Below are 27,538 nucleotides of genomic sequence, written 5' to 3'. Positions count from 1 at the left end.
CAACCTTTACAGCTTGTCCTGTTGCTTCCACCCCTCTTACCTCTAAGGATTGTATAAAGTTAAGTAAATCCTTTTATCGATCTTGTAATACAGTGGACTAATATTTCATATGCAGTAGTTCGACTCCACCACCTCCCAGAGCAATCAAAGAGCCCACAGTTCTACCAGGCAACTGTAGTTTCATCATGACATAAAACAAGTGATGAAATGCAATATTCCTGCCATTCTTGTCCTTGACCTATTGCAACCTGAGGACAGGAACAAATACCCTTCATCCCTCCTCAGAAGGCTGCTGTCACTAGCAAGTCTGCTTGCAAACAAAAAATAACAGAAAAAATCTCTTTACTACCATAACTTATTCACAGCACATTCGTACTTTACATATCTTATTCACTACTATCCTATATGTATGCAAATGTATGAACAACATAATTCCTGGAAAACATCCCTAATCTTCTTGACCTTAATGCATAAGACACTTTTTGTGCATGCTCAGCAACATCATCTTGTCTTTCACTCTGACTCCTTCTCATTGGATTTTTCTCTGGCTCAATCCTTGATACTCACAGAATCAGCTCTGGACAACCTCAAAAAGGTCACAGATGCCCAACATGTACAATTGTTATTCTTGTTGGTAACTGGAACTTCACATTGACTGTTGAAGCAGTCTCCACCACCTATTAAGGTCCTGGATACCTTGTGATAAACTTTTTTGTTTCCCTTTTGGCATGTAAGACTGGATAATATCACCTATTGCCCTACTTTATTCTGTGGTAAACTTGCTTTATGTCTCATTGATTATTCCTGCTTCTCGAACGCCTTCATATTCACCTTCTGTATCATTTCCATACTTCTAGTGCTGTTTTTGCAAACTCACATACCGACTCTCCAGCTTTAATTTTCTTGGTCTCCATTAAGTTGAACAGTGATGGTATTTTCCAGTCACACATAATCTCATAAGGAGACAACTCATTATTGGTGTGCACTTTCGAATTATATGAATTATATGCTGACACAACATAACTTACATATGTACCATAGCCATATGATGTGCATTCACATGGAAATGAAGTCCCATGCTTCTTGACAGAGTGTAGGGGAATGATGTGGGAGACTCGCACTGCCATACTAGGCAAGGTCCTAATGGAGGTGGTTTTCCGTTGCCTTCCTACGACCATAATGGGGATGAATGATGATGATGATGATGATGATGATGATGATGATGATGATGAAGATGACACAACAACACCCAGTCATCTCAGGCAGGTGAAAATCCCTGACCCCACCAGGAATCGAACCTGGGACCCTGTGCTCAGGAAGCGAGAACACTACCACGAGACAACGAGCTGCGGACATGCATTCACAAAGTAACTTAAAATTTTTCCAATTGTACTGTACACTCATTTCTTCCTACCATTTACCTGTGGATGGAGAGGGCTAGTTCTTAACTTCTTTAGATGGAATAACCAACACAGCTCCTTCAATAAGACCAACATGAAATTCTTACTTTGGTGCATAATTGCCCTATCTTGTACTCCAAACTTCAAAATGTAGTTGTTAATTATTGCTTATGGGACTGTCACTGTCTGCTGGTTTGGCATAGCAACCATCTCCATGTACTGACAAAAATGATCTAGTATAGTTGATATGACTTGGTTTCCTGCTAGAATATGACTGAATGCTCCTAATACATCAATCCATAGCATTTTAAACAGTTTTGGTGCTTATGGTAGCCTCTGCACTGGTACCCACTTTTGATCTGAGTATACACTGTGTACATTTCGCCATGTATTGATCCACATTTATTTTCCTTCCTCTCCACCAGTATCTCTCAGCTACTCTTCGGTTTTTTTGGTCTGCACCCTCCATGACCAGATAACATGTGATCATGTGCTTCCTTCAAAATCTTTTCCTTAAACTTCATTGGTACTACTACCTATGGCTCTAGTCTCATTTCCTTGCACAACAGTCTGTCACAGTTGCTAAACTGTGATTGCATGGTGTACTGTTTACAGTCACTATCAGCACTCTGCACTGCTTGCTATTCTGCAAAACCAGGGCCCAGAATTTTCGCCACTGTTACCTTCCTGGTAATGCATATGAATTTTTCTGTTGTTTTCCCTGGCTCATGTACTGCTTCATAGTTGAATTCACTAAGTTCCAGGGTCTATGGTGTCAGCTTGCTAGATGGGTTCTTCAGTCCTAATAACCACTTCAAAGCAGAGTGGTCAGCCACTAACTAAAACTTTTTCCTGTATAGATGATGTCTAAAACATGTAACACCATAAATGAGGCTCAGTTCTCCTTCTCTGTCATTGAATAGTTCTTCTCCATTGCATTCAGCTATCTCGATACATAGGCTACAAGATGCTCTTCACTGCTAATCTCCTGGCTTGAAACACATTCCAAAGCATGATTAGATGCATCAAACAAAAGTAAATACTAGAACCAAGGTGGATGTCAAAGCTCTTCACATCTTCAAATGCATCCCAACACTCCTCTGTTCACACCTTTTCTTAGCAAGAGGTCATGCTATGTCAGCAAACCCTTCCGTGAATTTTCTATTGTAATTCAAGATCCCAAAAAAAGACTGCAATTCCTTAATCGACTTAGGCACTGGGAATTTCCATACAGCTTGTACTAGCCTTGGGTCTGGCCTCACTTTGTCTTTACCAATTACGCTGCCTAAATACCTTACTTCTTCTGATGCAAAATGGCACTTCTCTATGCTCAACGCCAGATGTGCAGTCCTTAATCTCTTAAACACCTCCTTGGACATTGTCTATGCTGCTCCATGTCTTTTGAAAATATGATGATATTATCCAAGTAGACAAGACATTGATGTGCTTTCAAACCTCCCAACACATTGCCCAACAGCTCCTGAAAGAACCACAGGCGCATTTTTTAATCCAAATGATATTCTCTTGAACTGATAGTGCCCCCATGGTACTGAAAATGCTGTCTTCGGTTGGTCTTCAGGAACAAGCTCCAATTGATGGTAACCACTCTTCAATCCTATGGTTGAGAAATACTGACATTGATCCATATTGTCTATAATGTCAGTAATCTTTAGGATGGGATGTGCATCTGCTGTGGTCTTGCTGTTCAGGTAACAGCATACATCTACATCTACATCTACATTGATACTCCGCAAGCCACCCAACGGTGTGTGGCGGAGGGCACTTTACGTGCCACTGTCATTACCTCCCTTTCCTGTTCCAGTCGCGTATGGTTCGTGGGAAGAACGACTGTCTGAAAGCCTCCGTGCACGCTCTAATCTCTCTAATTTTACATTCGTGATTTCCTCGGGAGGTATAAGTAGGGGGAAGCAATATATTCGATACCTCATCCAGAAACGCACCCTCTCGAAACCTGGCGAGCAAGCTACACCGCGATGCAGAGCGCCTCTCTTGCAGAGTCTGCCACTTGAGTTTATTAAACATCTCCGTAACGCTATCACGGTTACCAAATAACCCTGTGACGAAACACGCCGCTCTTCTTTGGATCTTCTCTACCTCCTCCGTCAGACCGATCTGGTACGGATCCCACACTGATGAGCAATACTCAAGTATAGGTCGAACGAGTGTTTTGTAAGCCACCTCCTTTGTTGATGGACTACATTTTCTAAGCACTCTCCCAACGAATCTCAACCTGGTACCCGCCTTACCAACAATTAATTTTATATGATCATTCCACTTCAAATCGTTCCGCACGCATACTCTCAGATATTTTACAGAAGTAACTGCTATCAGTGTTTGTTCCGCTATCATATAATCATACAATAAAGGATCCTTCTTTCTATGTATTCGCAATACATTACATTTGTCTATGTTAAGGGTCAGTTGCCACTCCCTGCACCAAGTGCCTATCCGCTGCAGATCTTCCTGCATTTCGCTATAATTTTCTAATGCTGCAACTTCTCTGTATACTACAGCATCATCCGCGAAAAGCCGCATGGAACTTCCGACACTATCTACTAGGTCATTTATATATATTGTGAAAAGCAATGGTCCCATAACACTCCCCTGTGGCACGCCAGAGGTTACTTTAACGTCTGTAGACATCTCTCCATTGATAACAACATGCTGTGTTCTGTTTGCTAAAAACTTTTCAATCCAGCCACACAGCTGGTCTGATATTCCGTAGGCTCTTACTTTGTTTATCAGGCGGCAGTGCGGAACTGTATCGAACGCCTTCCGGAAGTCAAGAAAAATAGCATCTACCTGGGAGCCTGTATCTAATATTTTCTGGGTCTCATGAACAAATAAAGCGAGTTGGGTCTCACACGATCGCTGTTTCCGGAATCCATGTTGATTCCTACATAGTAGATTTTGGGTTTCCAGAAATGACATGATACGCGAGCAAAAAACATGTTCTAAAATTCTACAAGAGATTGACGTCAGAGATATAGGTCTATAGTTTTGCGCATCTGCTCGACGACCCTTCTTGAAGACTGGGACTACCTGTGCTCTTTTCCAATCATTTGGAACCCTCCGTTCCTCTAGAGACTTGCGGTACACGGCTGTTAGAAGGGGGGGCAAGTTCTTTCGCGTACTCTGTGTAGAATCGAATTGGTATCCCATCAGGTCCAGTGGACTTTCCTCTATTGAGTGATTCCAGTTGCTTTTCTATTCCTTGGACACTTATTTCGATGTCAGCCATTTTTTCGTTTGTGCGGGGATTTAGAGAAGGAACTGCAGTGTGGTCTTCCTCTGTGAAACAGCTTTGGAAAAAGGTGTTTAGTATTTCAGCTTTACGCGTGTCATCCTCTGTTTCAATGCCATCATCATCCCGTAGTGTCTGGATATGCTGTTTCGAGCCACTTACTGATTTAACGTAAGACCAGAACTTCCTAGGATTTTCTGTCAAGTCGGTACATAGAATTTTACTTTCGAATTCAATGAACGCTTCACGCATAGCCCTCCTTACGCTAACTTTGACATCGTTTAGCTTCTGTTTGTCTGAGAGGTTTTGGCTGCGTTTAAACTTGGAGTGGAGCTCTCTTTGCTTTTGCAGTAGTTTCCTAACTTTGTTGTTGTACCACGGTGGGTTTTTCCCATCCCTCACAGTTTTACTCGGCACGTACCTGTCTAAAACGCATTTTACGATTGCCTTGAACTTTTTCCATAAACACTCAGCATTGTCAGTGTCGGAACAGAAATTTTCGTTTTGATCTGTTAGGTAGTCTGAAATCTGCCTTCTATTACTCTTGCTAAACAGATAAACCTTCCTCCCTTTTTTTATATTCCTATTAACTTCCATATTCAGTGATGCTGAAACGGCCTTATGATCACTGATTCCCTGTTCTGTACATACAGAGTCGAAAAGTTCGGGTCTGTTTGTTATCAGTAGGTCCAAGATGTTATCTCCACGAGTCGGTTCTCTGTTTAATTGCTCGAGGTAATTTTCGGATAGTGCACTCAGTATAATGTCACTCGATGCTCTATCCCTACCACCCATCCTAAACATCTGAGTGTCCCAGTCTATATCTGGTAAATTGAAATCTCCACCTAAGACTATAACATGCTGAGAAAATTTATGTGAAATGTATTCCAAATTTTCTCTCAGTTGCTCTGCCACTAATGCTGCTGAGTCGGGAGGTCGGTAAAAGGAGCCAATTATTAACCTAGTTTGGTTGTTTAGTGTAACCTCCACCCTTAATAATTCACAGGAACTATCCACTTCTACTTCACTACAGGATAAACTACTACTAACAGCGACGAACACTCCACCACCGGTTGCATGCACTCTATCCTTTCTAAACACTGTCTGTACCTTTGTAAAAATTTCGGCAGAATTTATCTCTGGCTTAAGCCAGCTTTCTGTACCTATAACGATTTCAGCTTCGGTGCTTTCTATCAGGGCTTGAAGTTCCAGTACTTTACCAACGCAGCTTCGACAGTTGACAATTACAATACCGATTGCTGCTTGGTCCCCGCATGTCCTGACTTTGCCCCGCACCCGTTGAGGCTGTTGCCCTTTCTGTACTTGCCCAAGGCCATCTAACCTAAAAAACCGCCCAGCCCACGCCACACAACCCCTGCTACCCGTGTAGCCGCTTGTTGCGTGTAGTGGACTCCTGACCTATCCAGCGGAACCCAAAACCCCACCACCCTATGGTGCAAGTCGAGGAATCTGCAGCCCACACGGTTGCAGAACCGTCTCAGCCTCTGATTCAGACCCTCCACTCGGCTCTGTACCAAAGGTCCGCAGTCAGTCCTGTCGACGATGCTGGAGATGGTGAGCTCTGCTTTCATCCCGCTAGCGAGACTGGCAGTCTTCACCAAATCAGATAGCCGCTGGAAGCCAGAGAGGATTTCCTCCGATCCATAGCGACACACATCATTGGTGCTGACATGAGCGACCACCCGCAGATGGGTGCACCCTGTACCCTTCATGGCATCCGGAAGGACCCTTTCCACATCTGGAATGACTCCCCCCGGTATGCACACGGAGTGCACATTGGTTTTCTTCCCCTCTCTTGCTGCCATTTCCCTAAGGGGCCCCATTACGCGCCTGACGTTGGAGCTCCCAACTACCAGTAAGCCCACCCTCTGCAACTGCCCGGATCTTGCAGACTGAGGGGCAACCTCTGGAACAGGACAAGCAGCCATGTCAGGCCGAAGATCAGTATCAGCCTGAGACAGAGCCTGAAACCGGTTCGTCAGACAAACTGGAGAGGCTTTCTGTTCAGCCCTCCGGAATGTCTTTCACCCCCTGCCACACCTTGAAACGACCTCCCACTCTACCACAGGTGAGGGATCAGCCTCAATGTGGGCAGTATCCCAGGCAACCACAGTCGTAGTCCGATCAGGGGATGCGTGGGACGAGCTGGCCGTCCCCGACAAACCCCCATCCGGACCCCCACAGTGATGCCCATTGGCAACAGCCTCAAGCTGTGTGACCGAAGCCAACACTGCCTGAAGCTGGGAGCGAAGGGATGCCAACTCAGCCTGCATCCGAACACAGCAGTTGGAGTCCCTATCCATGCTAAAAACTGTTTTGCAAAAAACGTCTGAACTAATCTACAGAGAGCGCAAACAAATCGACAAAATTTAAACGGTTATTAAAATACAAGATTGCCTAGTAAATGCAGTAATGCTGCTACTTGCGCACTGCTGACACTGCTCGGCAGCAGAAGGAGACTAAGCGAAATTACACTATTCAGGTACTAAAACGCGATGCTACACTCTCAAATACTATAAAACGCCCGAAATTTATGAATTAAACAATGCAAGTACCAAAAACACGCAAAGAAATTAAGAATTAAACTATGTAACAAACGAGTGAGCTAGGAGTATACGACTTGCTGCTCAGCTGCTTATCCAACGGCGGCAGGGAGCATTGTCTAGATCCATCCATAGATTTCTTTTGTATGACCACAATTCCTGTACCCAATGGACTATTACCCTGTTCTACTATCATGTCAGCTGACTGCTGCTTAATAAAATCTTTCATAATTAGCTATAAATACTTAGGAATATGGTGTGGTTTCAAACACACCAGTTCTTTGTTTTCTGTTAGTATTCAGTCTTGGGTCACAGGCATTGCTGGCAATGGAGCCTTCGAAAATATAAATCCTCAAATTCTAACAGTAATTCTACCATTTTCTCTCTCTATATTCCATTTATATGTTCCACTTTTCTACATAATGCAGTTTTAACAGTGGCTTGCAGTTGCTTTGGTTCACTCTCCTTCTGCACAACTCACCCTCATCCAGAATGTCTAAACTTGCTGTTAACGTACCCTTCCTTAACTTCACTACCTCAGTGCCAAAATGATCTATATTTACATGTACCACTCTCCCACCATACCTCTCTTGTACATGTACAACATTTCTCTTAAAAAAATAATTTGCTGTATCCAGTATATCATGCTCTTCCAGTCTCCACAACACATTACATACCCACATGTAAATCTGTCTCTACATTCACACAAAGCGACTTTCCAGTGCCATCTGGTACACAGTCAGACTGAATTCCACTGTACATAACTGAAGGGCAATTTTAGCACAATGTTGATACAAAAAGTCTTGCCTCAAGATCACACTGTTGCCCTTGCTCACACTGCTTAAACCAAACAGCCCCTATTTGAAAGTCTACATGCGCCAACCACAACAGCCTCGCATCATTATCCCCAACCCCACATAACCTACAGCATCATGGGTTCCATTGCCTTTAACCTATTAAGTCCCTAATGGCAACTGATACATGGGCCACCGTGCCCAAAAAAACTTACAGTCTTTACCTCCTACAATAACTCTTACTGCATACTCCGCCTCTGCATACCTGTACATATTTCTGGCATCTCATTTTAATGGGAACACCTTGAGGTGGACTCTGGGTTCCCTCCTGCATTTAACAGCTGCTTACCGCCTCATTGTCCACCCCTAAGCCCTTTACCAAAATTCTGCTGCTGGTATCTTCCATTTCCTTTATTTCCCTGTGGCTGGTGACACTGCCTCTGTAAATTCCCTTTCTACCCACACACATACAATTAATGTTTGCAGAAAATACCCAACATCTATCTTTTATCCCTACTGACATATCAATTTCTTCACACTCCATTGCTAACATAGTAGCAGAATGCAGACCCTGTGGTGCACCTGTATGTGCCATTCTCAACATGTCCAATGGCAATCACTTTACAAAAGCATTGAGCACCCTTCGCCCAGCTTCTTGCAACAAAACAGCTTTTGTTACATCAATCTGCCCCTACTTGTATATGTGTTCATTACATTCCTTTATCCTAACCACAAAATTTTCCACAGTTTCCGCATGCCTCTTCAAAATAGGGTTCAAATGTTCTTGAAAATACCTAACACTATTCTGTTTCTTGCATGTTTGCAAAAGCCCTTTTCCAATTATTCAAAGCTTGCTGTATTCCTTAATGCTTCCCTACACCTCACACATGTTTTTGCATCTGCCAATAGTTAAAATATTTCTACCTGCAACAAGTGACTATCCATTCAACCACCCATCTCTGGTGAAACTTTAAGCTCCTCTAAGAATAATCATACATCCTCAGATGATTTTCCAGGAAAGGGAAAAAGGAATCCTACAGCAGCTGGATCCACCTCATGCTGTGGTATGTGGAGCACTGCTAACTGTTTGTGTTTCACTGCCAAGTGCCCATGTAGTTGTGTATTATCTGCTGTCAGCTGTGCTACTTTTTCTAACAATATCCGTACTGTTCTGGCTCCGACACATGTTTGTCACTGACTCTGCCATTGCGACACTCTTATACTCTTATTACACACAATAATGCAACAACAAAATAAAATTAATTACAATTCTGAAAGATCACTACAAATTAGTCTTTACATTAACTCGTGAGCCATCTAAACTCTTGATACTGCATTGCAATATGACCAGTTGACAACACCATATAACAGGTTAAAGGCACTGACTCCATGCACGGTGCAGAAAGCCCAAGCAAGCTGCACTGTGTACATCTTTAAACTCAGATAAGTCAATTGACTCCTCCAGTCTAAACAAGGTAACCTTCAAGTTAAAATGACAGTCATACCATGCATCCATGTCTATTACACCCTCTTAAATATAACCAAACAGTTCATCACTCACTGCCTCAAGTTGACACCCAAGGTCATGGTCCAGATGCCGTGTTGCATGAAAACAATGCCCCAGACCCTGACAGCAAACTATAGCGCCCCCTGGTGCAGGGTGTGTGACTATGAGCCAAGATGGCATGAGTGAGTGGTGGAGGTGAGGAGGGAGCCCAGGTGGCTCCAGAGAAAGACAGCTGCAAATATAATAAGTCTTCTATTGATATGTCTGTGCTGCTTGATACACTGGATCAGTGTCTGACTGGCTGCTTAATTTTGCTGGGACGGCTCACCGCACCCATGGCACTGCTGACATGGCACTACACAACACTGGCTGCCTTGTTACATAAGCTAACAGTGTGTGAACTCGACATTGCTGTGGCCACTGCAGCCCCTGGCGTCGTCCAGTGGTGTCAAGGCAGGGGTTACCTACAATGCTTAGATGCCCATTTGGCAGTGGCAGATGGTGGCTGGTGTGCATGGGAAGTAACCTGTTGCCCCTGGAGAGGAGTCTGCCATGCTGCTGAAGATGCCCTGGTGCGGCCAGAAGCACCACAGCACTTAAGTCCGACGAGGGACTGAATGCACAGAGCTGTTGCCCTGCCATGGCTTCAAACCTATGACCTCTGCTGGCAGGTCTGGGTGGCATCCTTTTCCAGCACAGCCCTGCTGTCCTGGGTGGGCTGCAAGACTCAGAGTAATTCTATTACAAAAATGTCCAGTATTTATAGTTGGCAGCAGTGCACTTATTGTGCACAGGCGCCACTACCAGTCGTGTAACTTAAAACACTATTGCCACTGTCAGTGTGAAAATCTGCCCCTTGCTCCAATAGTCAGTGCAGCACCACTGAGTCCTGTTCCAGCATGCTAACCTGCACCGTAACATTGTACTGGCCTTGTTGAATTATTACAGTGACAACACACTGTGATCACCCACTATTAGCACTGCTGCAATATACTGCTCAGGTTCACAGTAATATGCCCATATATGGTCATTATGCTAGATGTCCTTTTGGTTGATTACAGATTGTGTTATTATAGGCTATTTACTGCTACCCACTCTAAAAGATACCTTTCCATCTAGTTCATTCCAGATTTATATTTCAAAAGTAAATTCTTGTTGTTAATCAGTAGCTTTTTAATTATCTATGACAGAATTTGTTGGTATGATAATTCATTTTATTGCAATATGTGTCCACATACTTGTATATAAGCATAAATGTGAAACAAAATATTTGAACTGTTTCTAAAAGCACAACTAAAGCCTTTAGCTCATGATAAGCAGGAAATTCAGGTTTGAGTACTGGTCTAGCACAAATTTTCATGTCATCAATAGGTAGTACAAAACACATCTGATGTCAAGCTATTCAAATTCAGTTAATTTATTCTGAATTAATTGTCCTTACTGTCTTTTCATCCAGATATGCAAGTAAATATTACATGCTGAAACGGACACAAGATGATAATATCATGGGTCTCCATTCCTCATGGTCTCATTCTAATTGTTGTGGGAATACAGAGTACAACTGCAAGCATTAACTGATAAATGTAGGGGACTATGGAATATGGATGTTGATAGTGTGATGTATGGAAGTTTGGGTTGGCCTGAGAGGCATGCGTGGATGCCTGAAGTGATTAAGGTGACCATTCGTGATAAGCAGGAAATCTAGGTTCAAGTCCTGATCTGGTACAAATTTTCATATGTCATTTGTAGGTAGTACATCTATACCTTAATACAGCTGATGCCAAGATATTCACATTCAGCGAATTTATTTTGAATTGATTTCAGATGGTTGTCAATCATAATTAATGGCTGATCATCCAGGCATGCAACTAAAAAGTAAAGAATACTGATGTGAATCTACATTTTCTACTCACTTCTTGTCATGTTAAATATGAGAAAAGTACTGTGTGTTCCTCTGATTCATCCTTTTCTTTTTTTTAAGCAGTGGAATATAAAAGGTGAATTATGTAAGGCATAACACCCCTTTTATTTCATGAATGGATTCAGATATCCAAAGCAATATTTTGACAAATGATATTATGCTAAGGGGAAAGTATTCAAGTATGTGATAAAGAGTCTTAACTCTTGTATCTATCAAGATATTGACGCAAGTAAGATTCTTTTAAATGAAAGGATACACTTTTTTTAATGGCACCCAAAACTGCTTGAAATGAAAAGTACAGTCTTATAATGGTTATTAATTTTGAGTTAGAAACACTTTGCAAAAGAAACATACTAAAATTAGAAAGCGATGTAGCCAGAGTTGGCTATTGCACTGTAAACATCACCAAGCAGAGATCTCATGCCGGGCTCCATCATTATATAAGGCAAGATACGACATACATGATGCATCAGCTATGATTTTTGTATATGGATCTACAGTGTATGCTAGTTCTTGGCTTAGGAGAACTATTTCAAATGTGTCTACATTTCCAGGTTTTTGTGGAGACAACTACAGCTTTCTTCAGGCAGTTTTCCATTTGAACCTTCCCTGCCACTACTTACATGTCAAAGCTGAAACAGAAACGTTGGTCATTCATGCTTCATACTGATAAACAGCACTATGCATGGGAAAATAAACTAGTTTATTAACTTTCTTAGATTTAAAGTAGTAATAATAATAATAATAATAATAATAATAATAGTACCTGCCTGGAACACCTGAATGCTCCTCAAAAGTAAAACATCTGCTGTTGGACAGATGAGTCTGTAGCTACTACTCAAAACTGTAGTTAGATGGAATACACTTATACACTTTAAATAAACTAAACCTTTTATTCAGAATGACTGACAACATGTCATCCACAAAATGAGTACTTTTCTTAACAAAATATTGCTTCACTGTTTATTTAAACACATGTTCAAATTGCTTACTATCAGCTGCAGGGCACCTTTGAAATTGCCATTCATGAGATAGCTGGACAGATGAAAGAAATTGTATCATATGCTATTACATACTGTGATGATGTGACGGTACATATCACCTGATGTAGTCGGCACTTCATGATAGACTCTATTTTTCAGAGCTCTTCGCAGAAGGGAATCCAGAGGAGTCAAATCAGGAGACCTGGTTGGCCATTGTACCAAAGCATTCAGCCCTATTCAATGGCCAGGAAACTTGTTATTTAGTATTTGCATCAGAAGATGGGAAGGGCGAGCTGGGCAGCTGTCTTGATGGAACCACACATATTTTTCCTTATCCAGTGGTATGTCCTCTAGAAGAACAGGTGTAATGTTTGTAAGAAAGTATGCATACATATTTCCATTTAACACCCCTGGGGTGAAATAAGGTCCCATAATGGCATTTCCCATAATGCTGTACCATACATTTATGCTCCACAGTCACTGGTCTTGTACCTGATGAAGCCAGCATGGATTTTCAGCTGTTCAGTAGTGCACATTATATAAATTTACACTACCATGGTTCATTAATGATTTCATCAGCAAAGAGTGTCATCTTTCAGGTGCTGCAGACCAAACCAACAAAATTATTTATAATATTTGAAACCGTGTCCTCCGAGTGTCTGATGTAGTGACAGATGATAAGGGTGGAATTTATGCCAATGAAAGATGTGAACGACAGTTGTGTGGCTGATACCACATTCCTTAGCAATATGTCTTGTGCCATCATGCGGACTGATAAGCTTCATAGCCAGAAATGCTTCCTTATGTGCTCTGTCAGTTGCAGTCTTCATCCTCATCCTCTGTTTACCATTGAAGCTACCTGTATGTAATAGTGAACTAATAATCCATGCAATTGCCTGGTGTGACTGACAGCAATGATCAGAATAGACATCCATATACTGCTGTACCATTTTGGCAGTATTTCTTTGACATTTGTCATCTAAAATTAGCATGTCTAACTTCTCATTGGTGTACATGTCTGCATGCAAAGAATACTGAAGAAAAAATGACCAAGGGATAGGTGACACAGTTCCCACTAGTTCTGCTGTGTATATACGTAAACTGTCAAAAGAGATGATACAATGAGGTAGCCTAGCGTGAGTGTGCTTAAATGCCAATACTGGCTGACTTGTCTTTCAATTTCAGAATATTTCTCAGATTATTTGGAGAAGAGTTCCAACCTCAAAATTAACAAGCATTATATCACTTTATTTGTCTTTTCATGCACTTTCAGATGCCATTAAAAATATATCATACTGTTTAAAAAAAGTCATACTTGCTTTAGTATCTCGATTGATACAAGAGTTAACTCTCTTTATCACACACCAAAGTATGCGTCTCTTAGCATACAACCATTTGCTGAAAACTTCGTTTTGATATCTGAAATGGTTCATGAAATAAATGGGATGTTACATCTTACATGACATACATATATATGTTGAAAGTGTGGAAAAATCTATATTGCCTTGAAAGAAAAAGTCAAGTATCTATAAACTCTGTGGTAGAAGAGACTATATAGAACACATATATACTAAAGTAAATTTGTTGTATGAATGTTAAGTTTAATAAACAGTATTTCTGTTGTTCTTATAATCTAGTTGAACTGCAGAATGGATTACCATAACTCATGTTATAAAGGAGTAAGTCTTCAACTATAGGTTATTATTATAACTTATTTTGTCACTCCTGCAGATTTTGAAGTAAATTTGAGAGAAAGTAATAAGCTGTGATATACTACTATGTTCTGTGGATTGCATCTTTTGTCCATGATCTCCTTCATCATTAAAGGTGCTTGGTTTAACTTACCTGCATAATTACAAAAATATTGTCAACTCCAATACCAAGGAGCAGAAATGGCAAAACTGGATGTAGGGGCCCCCAGAAGAAGCCCATGTAAAAACACAGGCCATAGGAAGCAAGAATTGATTGCCCAATAATGGAGACTCCCAACAGTGACAAATAGACCTACACAAGTACAAAATTACATCAAAGAAATATAACAATATATAAGTTCATAAGTATACCACCAGCAAGAGTCAAGAATGCAACATAAGACGGCACTAATGTTCCAAAAAGTTCTACTAACCCTCTGTTCAATGGGGTGGTACTTGCTCATCATCAGAATAACATATAGTATAATGAGTGAAAATCCAGCAAACAGCAGTGTTGTGTTGTTCTCTACAACTTCACGGATGAAGTCATCATAGCTGTGGAACAATAATATATTCAGTCTTTCATAAGGCAAAATTAATTTCCAAGAAAGTGTCATAAAAAGTGCTCCTTGAATATTTATAAGTAATTTTTATAAAATTGGCACATTCCAAGTCATTACAATAAGGCTTATTCATTATTTAAGAAACAACCCAATTGACTTTTGTAAATGTTGTGCAGACTAACAAAAAAGTCACATTAAGAAGATAAAATAAGAAAGTATGATTACTCAGAAACTGAAGGTAAGTGTTAGTTTATTCAGTTGTTTTCCTGTTTATAATTCCACCTTATGAATTACTCAGTTTTTATCTTGATAACTACATTATGAAATTAATATTAGATACTGATATTACATAAAAATCACAAATATAGAACATATTATTCAATAATTTACAATAAGCAACTACCTAAGCTGAAAGTCAAATTACTTCCTATATTGCTGGTATTGCAATATCTGTTGTAGCCCAGATTCTGTGACAGAAGTTCCAAGCTTCATTTGGGGTGTTTTAATATCTTATGTGACCAAGTGCTATCATGAATATCCTACGAGTGACTCCTATAAACAAGTGTTCTTTGGTAAATATTTATTGAAGGAATTGGTACAACAAACCTTTAGCACAGTAAGTGCTGCGGAATTGTTTCTATGATGGAAGTACTCTCCAATGTTTGAAGCACAGCTTACTGAATTTTTGGACTGTGAATTTATGGTGGTTTGAATATACTCATAATGGCATGTGACAATAAATGCACTGGTTTTAAAGCAATAAAGAAAATGTATAAAGGAGATCTGCACCAGGAAATCAGTTCTCATTTTCATAAAACAGTGAGAGATCTGAAATGACAGGATTAATCTTGTAATCCAACCAGGTGTATTCATAGATGATGCAATACTATTGATATATCTCATAACGCCTATGTCTGGTGAGGTCACTGAATAGTGAACAACACAGCATCTCCAGTTGATAGGTCACATGAGCCTCTCAGCAGGGTGAATTAAGGTTTTGCAGCCACAAGCTTAGTCCCATTTCTGTTTCAGTAGCTGAGATGTTATTGTACATGGCCAAGTGAAGCATTGTTAATGACTCTGCACTACACTAGTTATTCTTTGGACAGATTGTGTTATTTGTTCATGATGAATGGGCCTGCTTGGACTCTGAGAACAGTGAAATCTGCCTGCCACTATTAAGTTTTGCTTTGGTAGACGGTGATACCATTCAGGCAAGTGATTGATTTCAGCCCAACCTAAGAGTGGTTTTCACCACCACAATTCAAGCTGTGTTAATTCCAGTTGTTTTCATTTGTAGTCCTGGAATATTCATAGAATCAGTAACTATTATGCACTATGCATCATCTATTTTGGTTTCAGAGTATTCAACAAATAGTAAAGGATTCGTGTAGTCAAAATTGGGGACTACAAAAATTAAAATACAGTTATGAGTTGAAAACAATATGAAATTCCTCATAATAATGAGAATGGTTATGCACAGGATTTCAGCATGAGAGAGAGAGAGAGAGAGAGAGAGAGAGAGAGAGAGAGAGAGAGAAAGAGAGAGAGAGCGAGTGAGAGAGAGAGAGAGAGAGAGAGAGTAAATGCAATCAGGCAAGAAATACATTTACTCCCTATTTAACTTTAGAAAAAGTGAAAGCTTAGACTCTCTTACCTTCGTGTTGAAATTGCATAGATATTTGTACGAGGAGGAAGTGTCCTGTTTGAGAATAGTGCTTCTTCAATAAATCCCAATTCCCATTCAGCAGAGGAGCTATGAGACTGAAATACATAATATGGTAGCATTATTATTATGATGTACTTCTGTACATTGGCACATGAAGATGCATTTTAGATTTTGGTCTGGCAATGTCTCAGTAACAATGAATATATATACAGTGGTACTTTGATACGCAGTTCCCCATCAGATATTTTACCAGAAAAATCATTCTGTTCTGTATCCCAATATTTGAGCTGTTAATGAAACATAATTTTTTTGCTTGCACTGTTCCAAATTACTTCAGTTTCATATATTGGTTATTGGGGAAAATATGATTCTGTTAACAGTTAGTCTGTTTATAAAGGTCATCATCATGCTTTAATGAAAAGTGCTATTTTAAATAATAAGGTATCATAACATTTTAATACAAAAAAGTCTGATTTAAATTTTAAATACGTAACTCCAATGTGATACCTAATATATTCATCTTTAACAGGTCATGAACACCTGCACTCATGGCTGAAGCTGCTAAATTACGGTAAAGTAAAGTTTTTGAAACATTGAAGAATGTCGTTTTAACATAGCTACAGGAGGAAAGCTTTACTGCCATAATACATCCAGCAATAGGATATACCAGTGACATGTATTAAGTTCCGAGCTTCACTGAACTGTCTTGTTGAATAAAAGTTTAAGATATTATTAATATGGATTTGTTCAGTGAGTTTGGTGTATTAAGTTCATTGACTCCTTTGCTGTTATTTGGAAGATGTAGCCTGTGTCTCTAGATGCCTTGTATTATGTGACCTCTCCAAACCATTATAATCTTTCTCCTCCTTGCCACCATCATCACCACCACAAAGAATAGACATGAGTCTCTCCCTTTCTTCAGTTTACTTAGTCTCTCACAACACCACAAATGCAGCAGTACACACTATAATCAGACATTACAGCTATAAAAGAATTACTCAGCTGATTTATCAGCCACTGGTTGGAAGACTTTAAAGGCAAACCATCCTGTTATGGTGTGAATATGATCAATATGTTGGGTATCCATGTTGTCACCATGCTGTCTTGGATTCACAGTAGAGAAGAGAATGTGAAAACATTAAATTGGTGGATAGTCATAGATACAAAATCATATACTTATTTCAAGTAAAAGTCATTAGGAGAATAGAGATTCAAAGGTGAACACAGGATCTGTAACATTGAGAGGGTTCTGTCTTCAGAATTTGTGCAGCAGAGAGAAAAATGGAATAGCATGGGCTAATGGTGAACAAAATTTCCTCCCTTCAGTTATGATATAGATAATGACTGCACACCACTGTCAGTTGTGCAAAATGAATGTTGAAATAGTAAGCAACTGAGGACATAAAAATTAATAATATCTGGCAGAAAAGAGATATCAGTTGGTTGGTTGGTTGGTTTGGGGAAGGAGACCAGACAGCGAGGTCATCGATCTCATCGGATTAGGGAAGGACGGGGAAGGAAGTCGGCCGTGCCCTTTGAAAGGAACCATCCCGGCATTTGCCTGGAGCGATTTAGGGAAATCACGGAAAACCTAAATCAGGATGGCCGGACACGGGATTGAACCGTCGTCCTCCCGAATGCGAGTCCAGTGTCTAACCACTGCGCCACCTCGCTCGGTGAGATATCAGTAATTTGATACATTGAAATGCTGGAAACAATGCTAACCAGAGTCATATTCCTTAAGCTATTCGTGTTAGTGTCAAATGGTCAATATACACCAAATTTATGAAGGGAACTAGTGAGGACAGAGCAGCCCACATTTAAAGCTGTAATGAATGGCACTAGGACATTCTAATTTTTCAAAGATTAACATTTTGAGAAGATGCCTGGGCTGTACACCAAATTTGAATAACACAGACAATGTCAGTGTTATCATATAATTAGAAAGTACAAACCTCTGATCTATCCAAGTTGGCTATAATGAGCAGATATAAACAATGAAATTTAAATCTTTTGGTTGTGTGTGTTTTTCTTAAGTCACATTATCAGCTGTTCCTGACAGATGGTGTATTAAGGTGAATGACAGACTAGAAACATGGCATCACTGTTGGGACATGACTGACTGGTTTATGCCTCTGTATGACTGGCACTCATATGGCAGGATCTGTAAACTCTGATCACGTGTTCTGTCAATGTTTGAGGATTGCACATCAACATTGTCAGCTATGTAGGGTGTGTTTTGTTGGTGGTACATAATTTTTGCTATTTTTATTCTGATATGCTGATACTACAGTGTTCATTTTTAAAATACCTGCGCAGCAGGAATCATAAATTTAGCTAAGTAAAATATCAATTTATCTCACACATTTATTAATTGTATATAAGCTGACTTCCAGATTTTCCTTTTTGTACAACAATCTGAGCTAAATAGGTCTGATTTGAAATTATAGAGTTTAATATTCCACTGTTCATGTCATTTACCCACAATGTTCACTGACTGTTTCCAGACTTGTGTGTATCATGATATATTGCTTATTTTCAAACATTTGTGGGTGCTGTTCAAAATTTATACTGTATTGACAACTGTAAATGACATTTGTGTTTTTTAGAAATTTTTGAGAACAGAATCCTCACGCAAAAACAGTCATTCCCTCCACTTTCATTGTGTACTTATGTACTAAAAGGTATATTTTTGAGAATTTTTGGATGCTTATGAGTGTTGCATGTAAAATATTTTGTAGTATACTGTGAACTACAGTACTTGGCTAAAATATCTTTTCAGAAACTTGTTTCCTGCTTATTCCAGTGTAACAAGTACTTACTTGATTAGTGCAACATTTCCACTTTTTCTGCTTATTGAGCTACTTTTTTCTAAGTCAGTGCTCAAATTGTTACAATTGTGCTGTAAACATATTTCTTACAAATTCAACTGCTGCAATGTTATATTGTGTTTTGCGCATATTTTAACTGTCATACGTGTTTCATATAGTTTTTCTTCAAATGTGGTTTGCACTGTTGACAACTGTTGTATGTTATCATTGTTTCTGACATTGTTACATGAGCCTGTTAATGAACACAACCACAACAAAAGTTCAAGATACAAAGTTAACTGCAAGGAAATTATAAACTTCATCCCAAGTTTTTCATTTATTTGCACAAACCAGTTTCTTGACTGTTGCAGCTTCAGATTTTAAATGGAACATATAATCTTTGCAGCATAATATATTCTGAAATTAAAACAATATCAGTGAGGGTAATTGAATGTTATTTGTTTAATGTTCAGATAAACAATGCTCGAGTCAGAATGCAACCACATTGTGAATGCTCTTCTTGGGCACAAGATGGATTAGTGCTGTTTGTAAACAGCTGGCAATTGCTCTGGTTGCTGTCAAGTAATTGTAAGCTGCTTCAAATAACTTGTATTGGGCAAACTGCCAAGAGTCATGTACTAGGGATACAGAAGATACCTAAAGTACTATCCTCATCAGTGGTACTGTCTCCTTCACAGGGAGTATGAGATCTATCACAGATTGTCCGCTTCATTGTGAGTGGTGTGTCAGTGGTAGGTCTAGGGGTCATGTACAAAGAGGTAGAGATGAGTGAAAAGTCAGGGTATTGCACCCATCCAGCTAACCAACAAATTTGAGTTTCTGTCTTCCACTGAAACCGAAACTGAGCAATTGAGACACGTTTCAGCTGTTGGGAACTGTGCTGTGTCCTGTGTCATGGGGAAACACGTGCTATAGGAGAGGGGTTCATTAATTGTTGGCATTTTGAACATACAGTGAAAAATACATGGTCCAGTCACATCATTGTGACCAGCGCCGACGTTCACTGTCAACATGCAGTAACTACTCACAGACAGCAGGTGGCAGCACTAGCAGTTGAGGGTATATAAAGGGAGTCAGGATGATGTGGAAAACAATCATTGTTATAATGCAGGAACGGAGTGATTTATGTGACGTCCAAAAGAACATAGTCGTTGGCTTTTGGGCCAGAGGTGGAAGCATTTCTGAAATGGCTAAGTTTGTAAACAGTTCATGTGCCACTGCGGTCAAAATATACCGTACACAGCAAAATGGCGCTATTCAAAAATGGTGCCGAGGGCCATAGATGACAGGGGTGAACAATAGCTGCAGAGATGTGTGTGGGTGATTAGACATGCAACTGCTAATCAACTGCCTACCCAGATGAACTAATGTGCCACCAACAGTGCCTCCTCAATAACTGTTCAGTGAGTGTTGCTGCATATGAGCCTCTGCAACAGATGCCTGGTTCATGCATCCATGCTGCCTGCTTTTCATTAGCGACCAAGGCTGGAATTTGCACACCAATACTGCAACCACATGTCCACTGAGTGGTAACAGGTGGCCTTTTCAGATGAATTACGTTTTATGCTCCATCAGACAGATGGCCATTGTCAATTGATGGAAGGGTCCAGGCTGAAGAAGGGAGCATTAAAGTCTGGGGAATGTTTTTGTGGCATTCCCTGTGTGATTTCATCATTCTGGAAGACACAATGAATTGAAAAAAGTATACAGCTATTCTTGTGGACCATGTCCACCAGTTAGTTTTTTTCTCATCATGATTGCATTTGCCAGCAGGACAGTGTGACATGTCATACAGCCCACAGTATATGCGTGTGGTTTGAAGAGCACCAGGATGAGTTTACTGTACTCCCATGTCCAAGAAAATACCCAGGTTTAAACCCCATCAAGAATCTGTGGGACTATCTCAATTAGGCTGTTTGTGCCATCGTTCCTCAACTGAGAAACAGCAGTTAGCAATGGCACTGGAGTCAACATGGCTACACATCCCTGTCAATGCCTTCTAGAACCTGACTGACTCTCTTCCTGCACATCCGTTCTACAAAAGGCAGTTATTCAGGCTTTTGACAGCAAGGGATGGAAGGATCACCTTGTGCACTCTGTGTGTATGCATGGAGATGTCATTCACCACACTGAAGAGGTTGTTCCAGCAACAATTTAGGGAACAAAATGCAACCAACTGCTGATTGTGGAGCAGTTCACATGTATGAATGTTCCCTAGTTATTCCGTCATTATTGGAGGAGACTATGATCATCCAACAATAAGTTGGGATAATTTCAGTTTTGTAAGTGGTGAGTATGACAATACATCCTGTAAAACCTGGAACAAATAGCTTGAGAGTCTATTCATGATGGAAATATATAATTATAATGGCAAGAAATAGACCTGACCTCTCTGAAGATGTCCATAATGGAACTATTATCAATGACTTCATGTACTATTCCAAAGAGGAACTCAAAATATTTACTTCCAGTCAGAAGCATGCATACAGTCACTGTACAGAAACTTCTAAAGGAAGAGCGAATCCTGCATGACAGATGTTAAACAAAGCATAGTGTTATAGATAGGGAGATATCAAATAGAATGTTTATGGCTACCAAGCAGAGAATGTGGGAAGCCTTCAGTAGCTGCTGGAGCAAAATCTTATTGAAATACCTCTCACAAAGCCCATGGAAATTCTGGTTATATGCATAGGCAGTGAGCAGCACCAAAGTTAGTGTCCAGACACTTATGGATGACACAATAATTGAAATTTAAGGTAGCAAAGGAAAATCAGAAATGCTGAACTTAGCTTTCAAATTTTTTTTTTCACTAAGGAAGACACAGAAAAGAATTGCCTCAAATGTTTTTTTCACTAAGGAAGACACAGAAAATTATTGCCTCAGTTTAACTCTCACACCACTGCAAAGATGAGTGATACAATTTTGTGTTGGTGGCATTGAGAAACACATATGATGGGGGGTCAAAAAGTTTCTACACTCAGATAACTTCTGTAAACCATTCAAATAAAAGGTCTTTCATTTCGAGTCCAACCAATCATTCACAGCATCAATCACTGCATCATCATTGTCAAATCATCATGCTTTGAGGTCATTTTAAGTTTGGGAAAAGAAAAAAGTCTGATGGAGCCAAATCTGGAGAATATGACAGATGACATAACAATTTGAACCACAGTCATACAGCGCTGGTGTGTTGTCCTGACGCAAGAGAACTCCATGTGCCAATTTTCTGCAACTTTTATTCTTTATCTCTTCTTTCAAACAGTGCAGGAGGGTGCAATAGTATAATGAATTGATAGTTATGCCCTTTTGCAAGTAATCCACTATAATTACCCTTTCTGCATCCCAGAACACCGATGCCATCACCTTACTGGCTGATTTTTGCACCCGGAATTTTTTTAGGGTGGGGGATAAATGATGTTTCCATTGTTGTGACTGTTGTTTTGTCTCAGGATCAAAGTGGTGAACCCACATTTCGTCCATTGCCACATACCTTCCAAGAAAGCCTCCTTCATCTGCTTCAAATTGGTGAACGATTTCTTCACAATGCTGCAAATGCTCCCATGTTGTCATTTGTTCCCTAATGCTCTCTCTGAAACTCTCTATAACCTCCAGTTCTTTCATTTTATACAGGTCTCAACTCCTTAAATTCCCACCTTTTTTGCAGTTTCTTCATTTTTAATCTACAGTTCATAACTGTCATGCCTGGCTCACTTGTCTAATATAGGGTGCCTACGAAGCTGTTTTCTTGGATAGCTAGTAAACGCCCCTGCAAAGTAAAGAAAAGGGAGAATTAAGGCGCCAGCAAAACACAAAATAAAATTCTGTGGCCATGAGGTGTTGGGTTTGTTGCTGAATCCTCATCATCAGAATGTCATGTCCGGTCCACTCATCTAATATAGGGTGCCTACGAAGCTGTTTTCTCAGATAGCTAGACAACAATTCAAGCAAATCTTATTAATGGAGTTTATTACAGTAAATGGCCTTTGATATACACAATTTCCATGCAGGCAATTAATATACATCACAAGTCATGGCTAAATCGATTGGACCACGGCTCATTTCCTAGTGTGACCACAGCTAGCATGGAGCAGCACTTATATTCTCATCATATAGGGGCAGCCCCTGTCATGGTGTGGTAGTAGTCAGCATACTATTGGCCATGAGGTGTTGGGTTTGTTGCTGAATCCTCATCACCAAAATGTCATGTCCGGTCCACTCATCTAATATAGGGTGCTTACGAAGCTGTTTTCTCAGATAGCTAGACAACAATTCAAGCAAATCTTATTAATGGAGTTTATTACAGTAAATTAAATTGACAATAGTTAACTTTGCCTTTTTACACAGAGGTGTTGCAAGCAATTAGCAACTTGCAAATAATCAATGTCCTTCAAAATATACAATTTCCATGCAAGCAATTAATATAGATCACAAGTCACGGCTAAATTGTTTGGATCACTGCTTGTCTTCTAGTGCAGACATGACTGGTATGGAGCGGTGCTTATATTTTCATCATATAGGGGCCACTCCTGCCATGGTGTGGTCCTAGTCAGTGTACTATTGACTGACTTCATTTCACAGTATTCTCTGCTGTTACATTCCAGGCCGACGTGCTGGCATTTGATGTTACGCCGGAACTATAACAAGTAGATTGTGGTCAGAGTCCACATCAGCCCCTGGAAAAGTCTTAACAATTTAAAACCTGGTTCCTAAATCTCTGTCATACCATTATGTAATCTATCCGAAACCTTCCAGTGTCTCCAGGCCGCTTCCAAGTATCCAACTTTCTTTCATGATTCTTAAACCAAGTGTTAGCTATATTAATTTATGCTCTGTGCAAGATTCTACCAGGTGACTTCGTCTTTCATTCCTTACTCCCATTCCATATTCACCTACTACTTTTCCTTCTCTTCCTTTTCCTAGTATGGAATTCCAGTCCCCCATAACTATTAAATTTTCACCTCCCTTCACTACCTGAATAATTTCTTTTATCTTATCATACATTTCTTCAATCTCTTCATCATCTGTGGAGCTAGTTGGCATATTAACGGTGTTCAGGAAAGATAGAGTAGGCAGAATTGGTGGTGGAGTGTTTGTGTCTGTCAGTAGTGGTTTATCTTGTAGTGAAGTCGAAGTAGATACTCTGTGCGAATTGGTATGGGCCGAGCTAAATTAATAATTGGCTCCTTCTACCGACCCCCAGACACTGATGATATAGTTGCGGAACAGTTCAGAGAAAATTTGAGTCTCGTAACAAATAAATACCCCACTCATACGGTTATAGTTGGTGGGGACTTCAACCTTCCCTCGAAATGTTGGCAAAAATACCTGTTCAAAACTGGTTGTAGGCAGAAAACATCTTCTGAGATTGTCCTAAATGCTTTCTCCGAAAATTATTTCGAGCAGTTAGTCCACGAACCCACGCGAATTGTAAATGGTTGTGAAAACTCACTTGACCTCTTAGCCACAAACAATCCAGAGCTGATAGAGAGCATCATGACTGATACAGGGATTAGTGATCACAAGGTCGTTACTGGTCCCCCGTGGTACACAAAACAGGTCCGAAATCTGTTGCAGAGGCAACGGAAAAAGCATGCGTAGTTCAGAAGAACGCGAAATCCCGAAGATTGGCTAAAATTTACAGACGCGCGAAATTTGGCACGGACTTCAATGCGAGATGCCTTTAATAGGTTCCACAACGAAACATTGTCTCGAAATTTGGTAGAAAATCTGAACAAATTCTGGTCGTATGTAAAGTACACAAGCGGTAAGATGCAGTCAATACCTTCACTGCGCAGTGCCGATGGTACTGTTACCGACGACTGTGCCGCTAAAGCGGAGTTATTGAACACAGTTTTCTGAAATTCCTTCACCAGGGAAGATGAATGGAATATTCCAGAATTTGAAACACGAACAGCTGCTAGCATGAGTTTCTTAGAAGTAAATACTTTAGGGGTTGCGAAGCAACTCAAATCGCTTGATACGGGCAAGTCTTCAGGTCCAGATTGTATACCAATTAGGTTCCTTTCAGATTATGCTGATACAATAGCTCCCTACTTGGCACTCATATACAGTCGCTCGCTCACCGATAGATCTGTACCTACAGCTTGGAAAATTGCGAAGGTCGCACCAGTGTTTAAGAAGGGTAGTGGGAGTAATCCATCTAACTACAGACCTATATCATTGACGTAAGTTTGCAGTAGGGTTTTGGAGCATATACTGTATTCAAACATTATGGATCACCTTGAAGGGAATGATCTATTGATACGTAATCAGCATGGTTTCGGAAAACATCGTTCTTGTGCAACGCAGCTAGCTCTTTATTCGCACAAAGTAATGGCCGTTATCGACAGGGGATCTCAAGTTGATTCCGTATTTCTAGATTTCCGGAAAGCTTTCGACAACTGTTCCTCACAAGCGACTTCTAATCAAGCTGCGGGCCTATGGGGTATCTTCTCAGTTGTGCGACTGGATTCGTGATTTCCTGTCACAAAGGTCGCAGTTCATAGTAATAGACAGCAAATCATCGAGTAAAACTGAAGTGATATCAGGTGTTCCCCAGGGAAGCGTCCTGGGACCTCTGCTGTTCCTGATCTATATAAATGACCTGGGTGACAATCTGAGCAGTTCTCTTAGGTTGTTCGCAGATGATGCTGTAATTTACCGTCTAGTAAGGTCATCCGAAGACCAGTATCAGTTGCAAAGCGATTTAGAAAAGATTGCTGTATGGTGTGGCAGGTGGCAGTTGAGGCTAAATAACAAAAAGTGTGAGGTGATCCACATGAGTTCCAAAGAAATCTGTTTGAATTTGATTACTCGATAAATAGTACAATTCTCAAGGCTGTCAATTCAACTAAGTACCTGGGTGTTAAAATTACGAACAACTTCAGTTGGAAAGACCACATAGATAATATTGTGGGGAAGGCGAGCCAAAGGTTGTGTTTCATTGGCAGGACACTTAGAAGATGCAACAAGTCCACTAAAGAGACAGCTTACACTACACTCGTTCATCCTCTGTTAGAATATTGCTGCGTGGTGTGGGATCCTTACCAGGTGGGATTGACAGAGGACATCGAAAGGGTGCAAAAAACGGCAGCTCGTTTTGTATTATCACGTAGTAGGGGAGAGAGTGTGGCAGATATGATACGTGAATTGGGATGGAAGTCATTACAGCAAAGACGTTTTACGTCGCGGCGAGATCTATTTACGAAATTTCAGTCACCAACTTTCTCTTTCGAATGCGAAAATATTTTGTTGAGCCCAACCTACATAGGTAGGAATGATCATCAAAATAAAATAGGAGAAATCAGAGCTCGAACAGATAGGTTTAGGTGTTCGTTTTTCCCGTGCGCTGTTCGGGAGTGGAATGGTAGAGAGATAGTATGATTGTGGTTCGACGAACCTTCTGCCAAGCACTTAAATGTGAATTGCAGAGTAGTCATGTAGATGTAGATGTAGATGTACTACTGTGGTAGGTGTGGGGTTCATGTCTGTCTTGGCTACAATAATGTGTTCACTGTGCTGTTCGTAGTAGCTTACCCATGTTTCTATTTTTTTATTCAATATTAAGCCTATTTCTGCATTACCCCTATTTGATTTTGTATTTATAACCCTGTATTCACCTAACCAAAGTCTTGTTCCTCTTGCCACTGAACTTCACTAATTCCCACGATATCTAATTTAACTTATCCATTTCCCTTTATAAATTTTCTAACCTACCTACCCAATTAAGGAATCTGACATTCCAAGCTCCAATCCAAAGAATGCAAGCTTTGTTTCTCCTGATAATGACATCCTCCTGAGTAGTCCCCACCTGGAGATCCAAATGCAAACACTTGCTGAAGAGACAGGAATGAAATTGAGGGTAGCAGAGCAAAAACAGAAATGCTTAACTCCATTTTAAAATGCTCTGTTTTAAAGGAGAGTCCAAGAGTAGTGCCACATTTTAATTCTTGTACCATGGAAAAAGATGAACAAGATGGACATTAGTGTCAGTGACATTGAGAAAAAGCTGAAGTCATTAAAATTGAATAAAGCTGCAGGGCATGATACAATCATTATCAGGTTCCATATTCAACTTGCAGATGAGTTAGTGCCTCTTTTAAATGTAGTCAACTATAGATCACTCAAACAGAAAACTGCTCCCAAGAGATTGAAGAAAGCACAGATCACACCCATCTAAAGAAGGGTAGCAGAAGTGATTTGAAAAACTACTGTTGAATACCCTTGACAAATATTTGTTGTAGAATCTTAGAACATATTCTGAGGTTAAATGCAATGAGGCATTTTGAACTGAATAACAGAATGACATTCCCCATGCTAACCAGCATGGATTCCAAAAACATCAATTATG

The 27,538-nt window shown here is 40.2% G+C and overlaps 1 protein-coding gene across 1 annotated transcript in view; it reads right to left on the bottom strand.

The window, feature by feature from the left end:
* LOC124721143 (patched domain-containing protein 3-like) overlaps positions 1 to 27,538 on the bottom strand; it is a 631,834-nt gene that overhangs the window by 223,572 nt on the left and 380,724 nt on the right. The window contains exons 6-8 of the mRNA XM_047245962.1: positions 16,346 to 16,452; positions 14,560 to 14,680; positions 14,280 to 14,438 (exon numbers count right to left, since the gene is read on the bottom strand). Of these exons, the coding sequence (XP_047101918.1) occupies positions 14,280 to 14,438; positions 14,560 to 14,680; positions 16,346 to 16,452 (387 nt within the window). The remainder of the gene's footprint in view (positions 1 to 14,279; positions 14,439 to 14,559; positions 14,681 to 16,345; positions 16,453 to 27,538) is intronic.

Source organism: Schistocerca piceifrons, chromosome X (assembly GCF_021461385.2).
Source record: "Schistocerca piceifrons isolate TAMUIC-IGC-003096 chromosome X, iqSchPice1.1, whole genome shotgun sequence".
NCBI classification, from domain to species: Eukaryota; Metazoa; Arthropoda; class Insecta; order Orthoptera; family Acrididae; genus Schistocerca; species Schistocerca piceifrons.
This window is presented reverse-complemented; position numbering and strand designations above follow the sequence as displayed.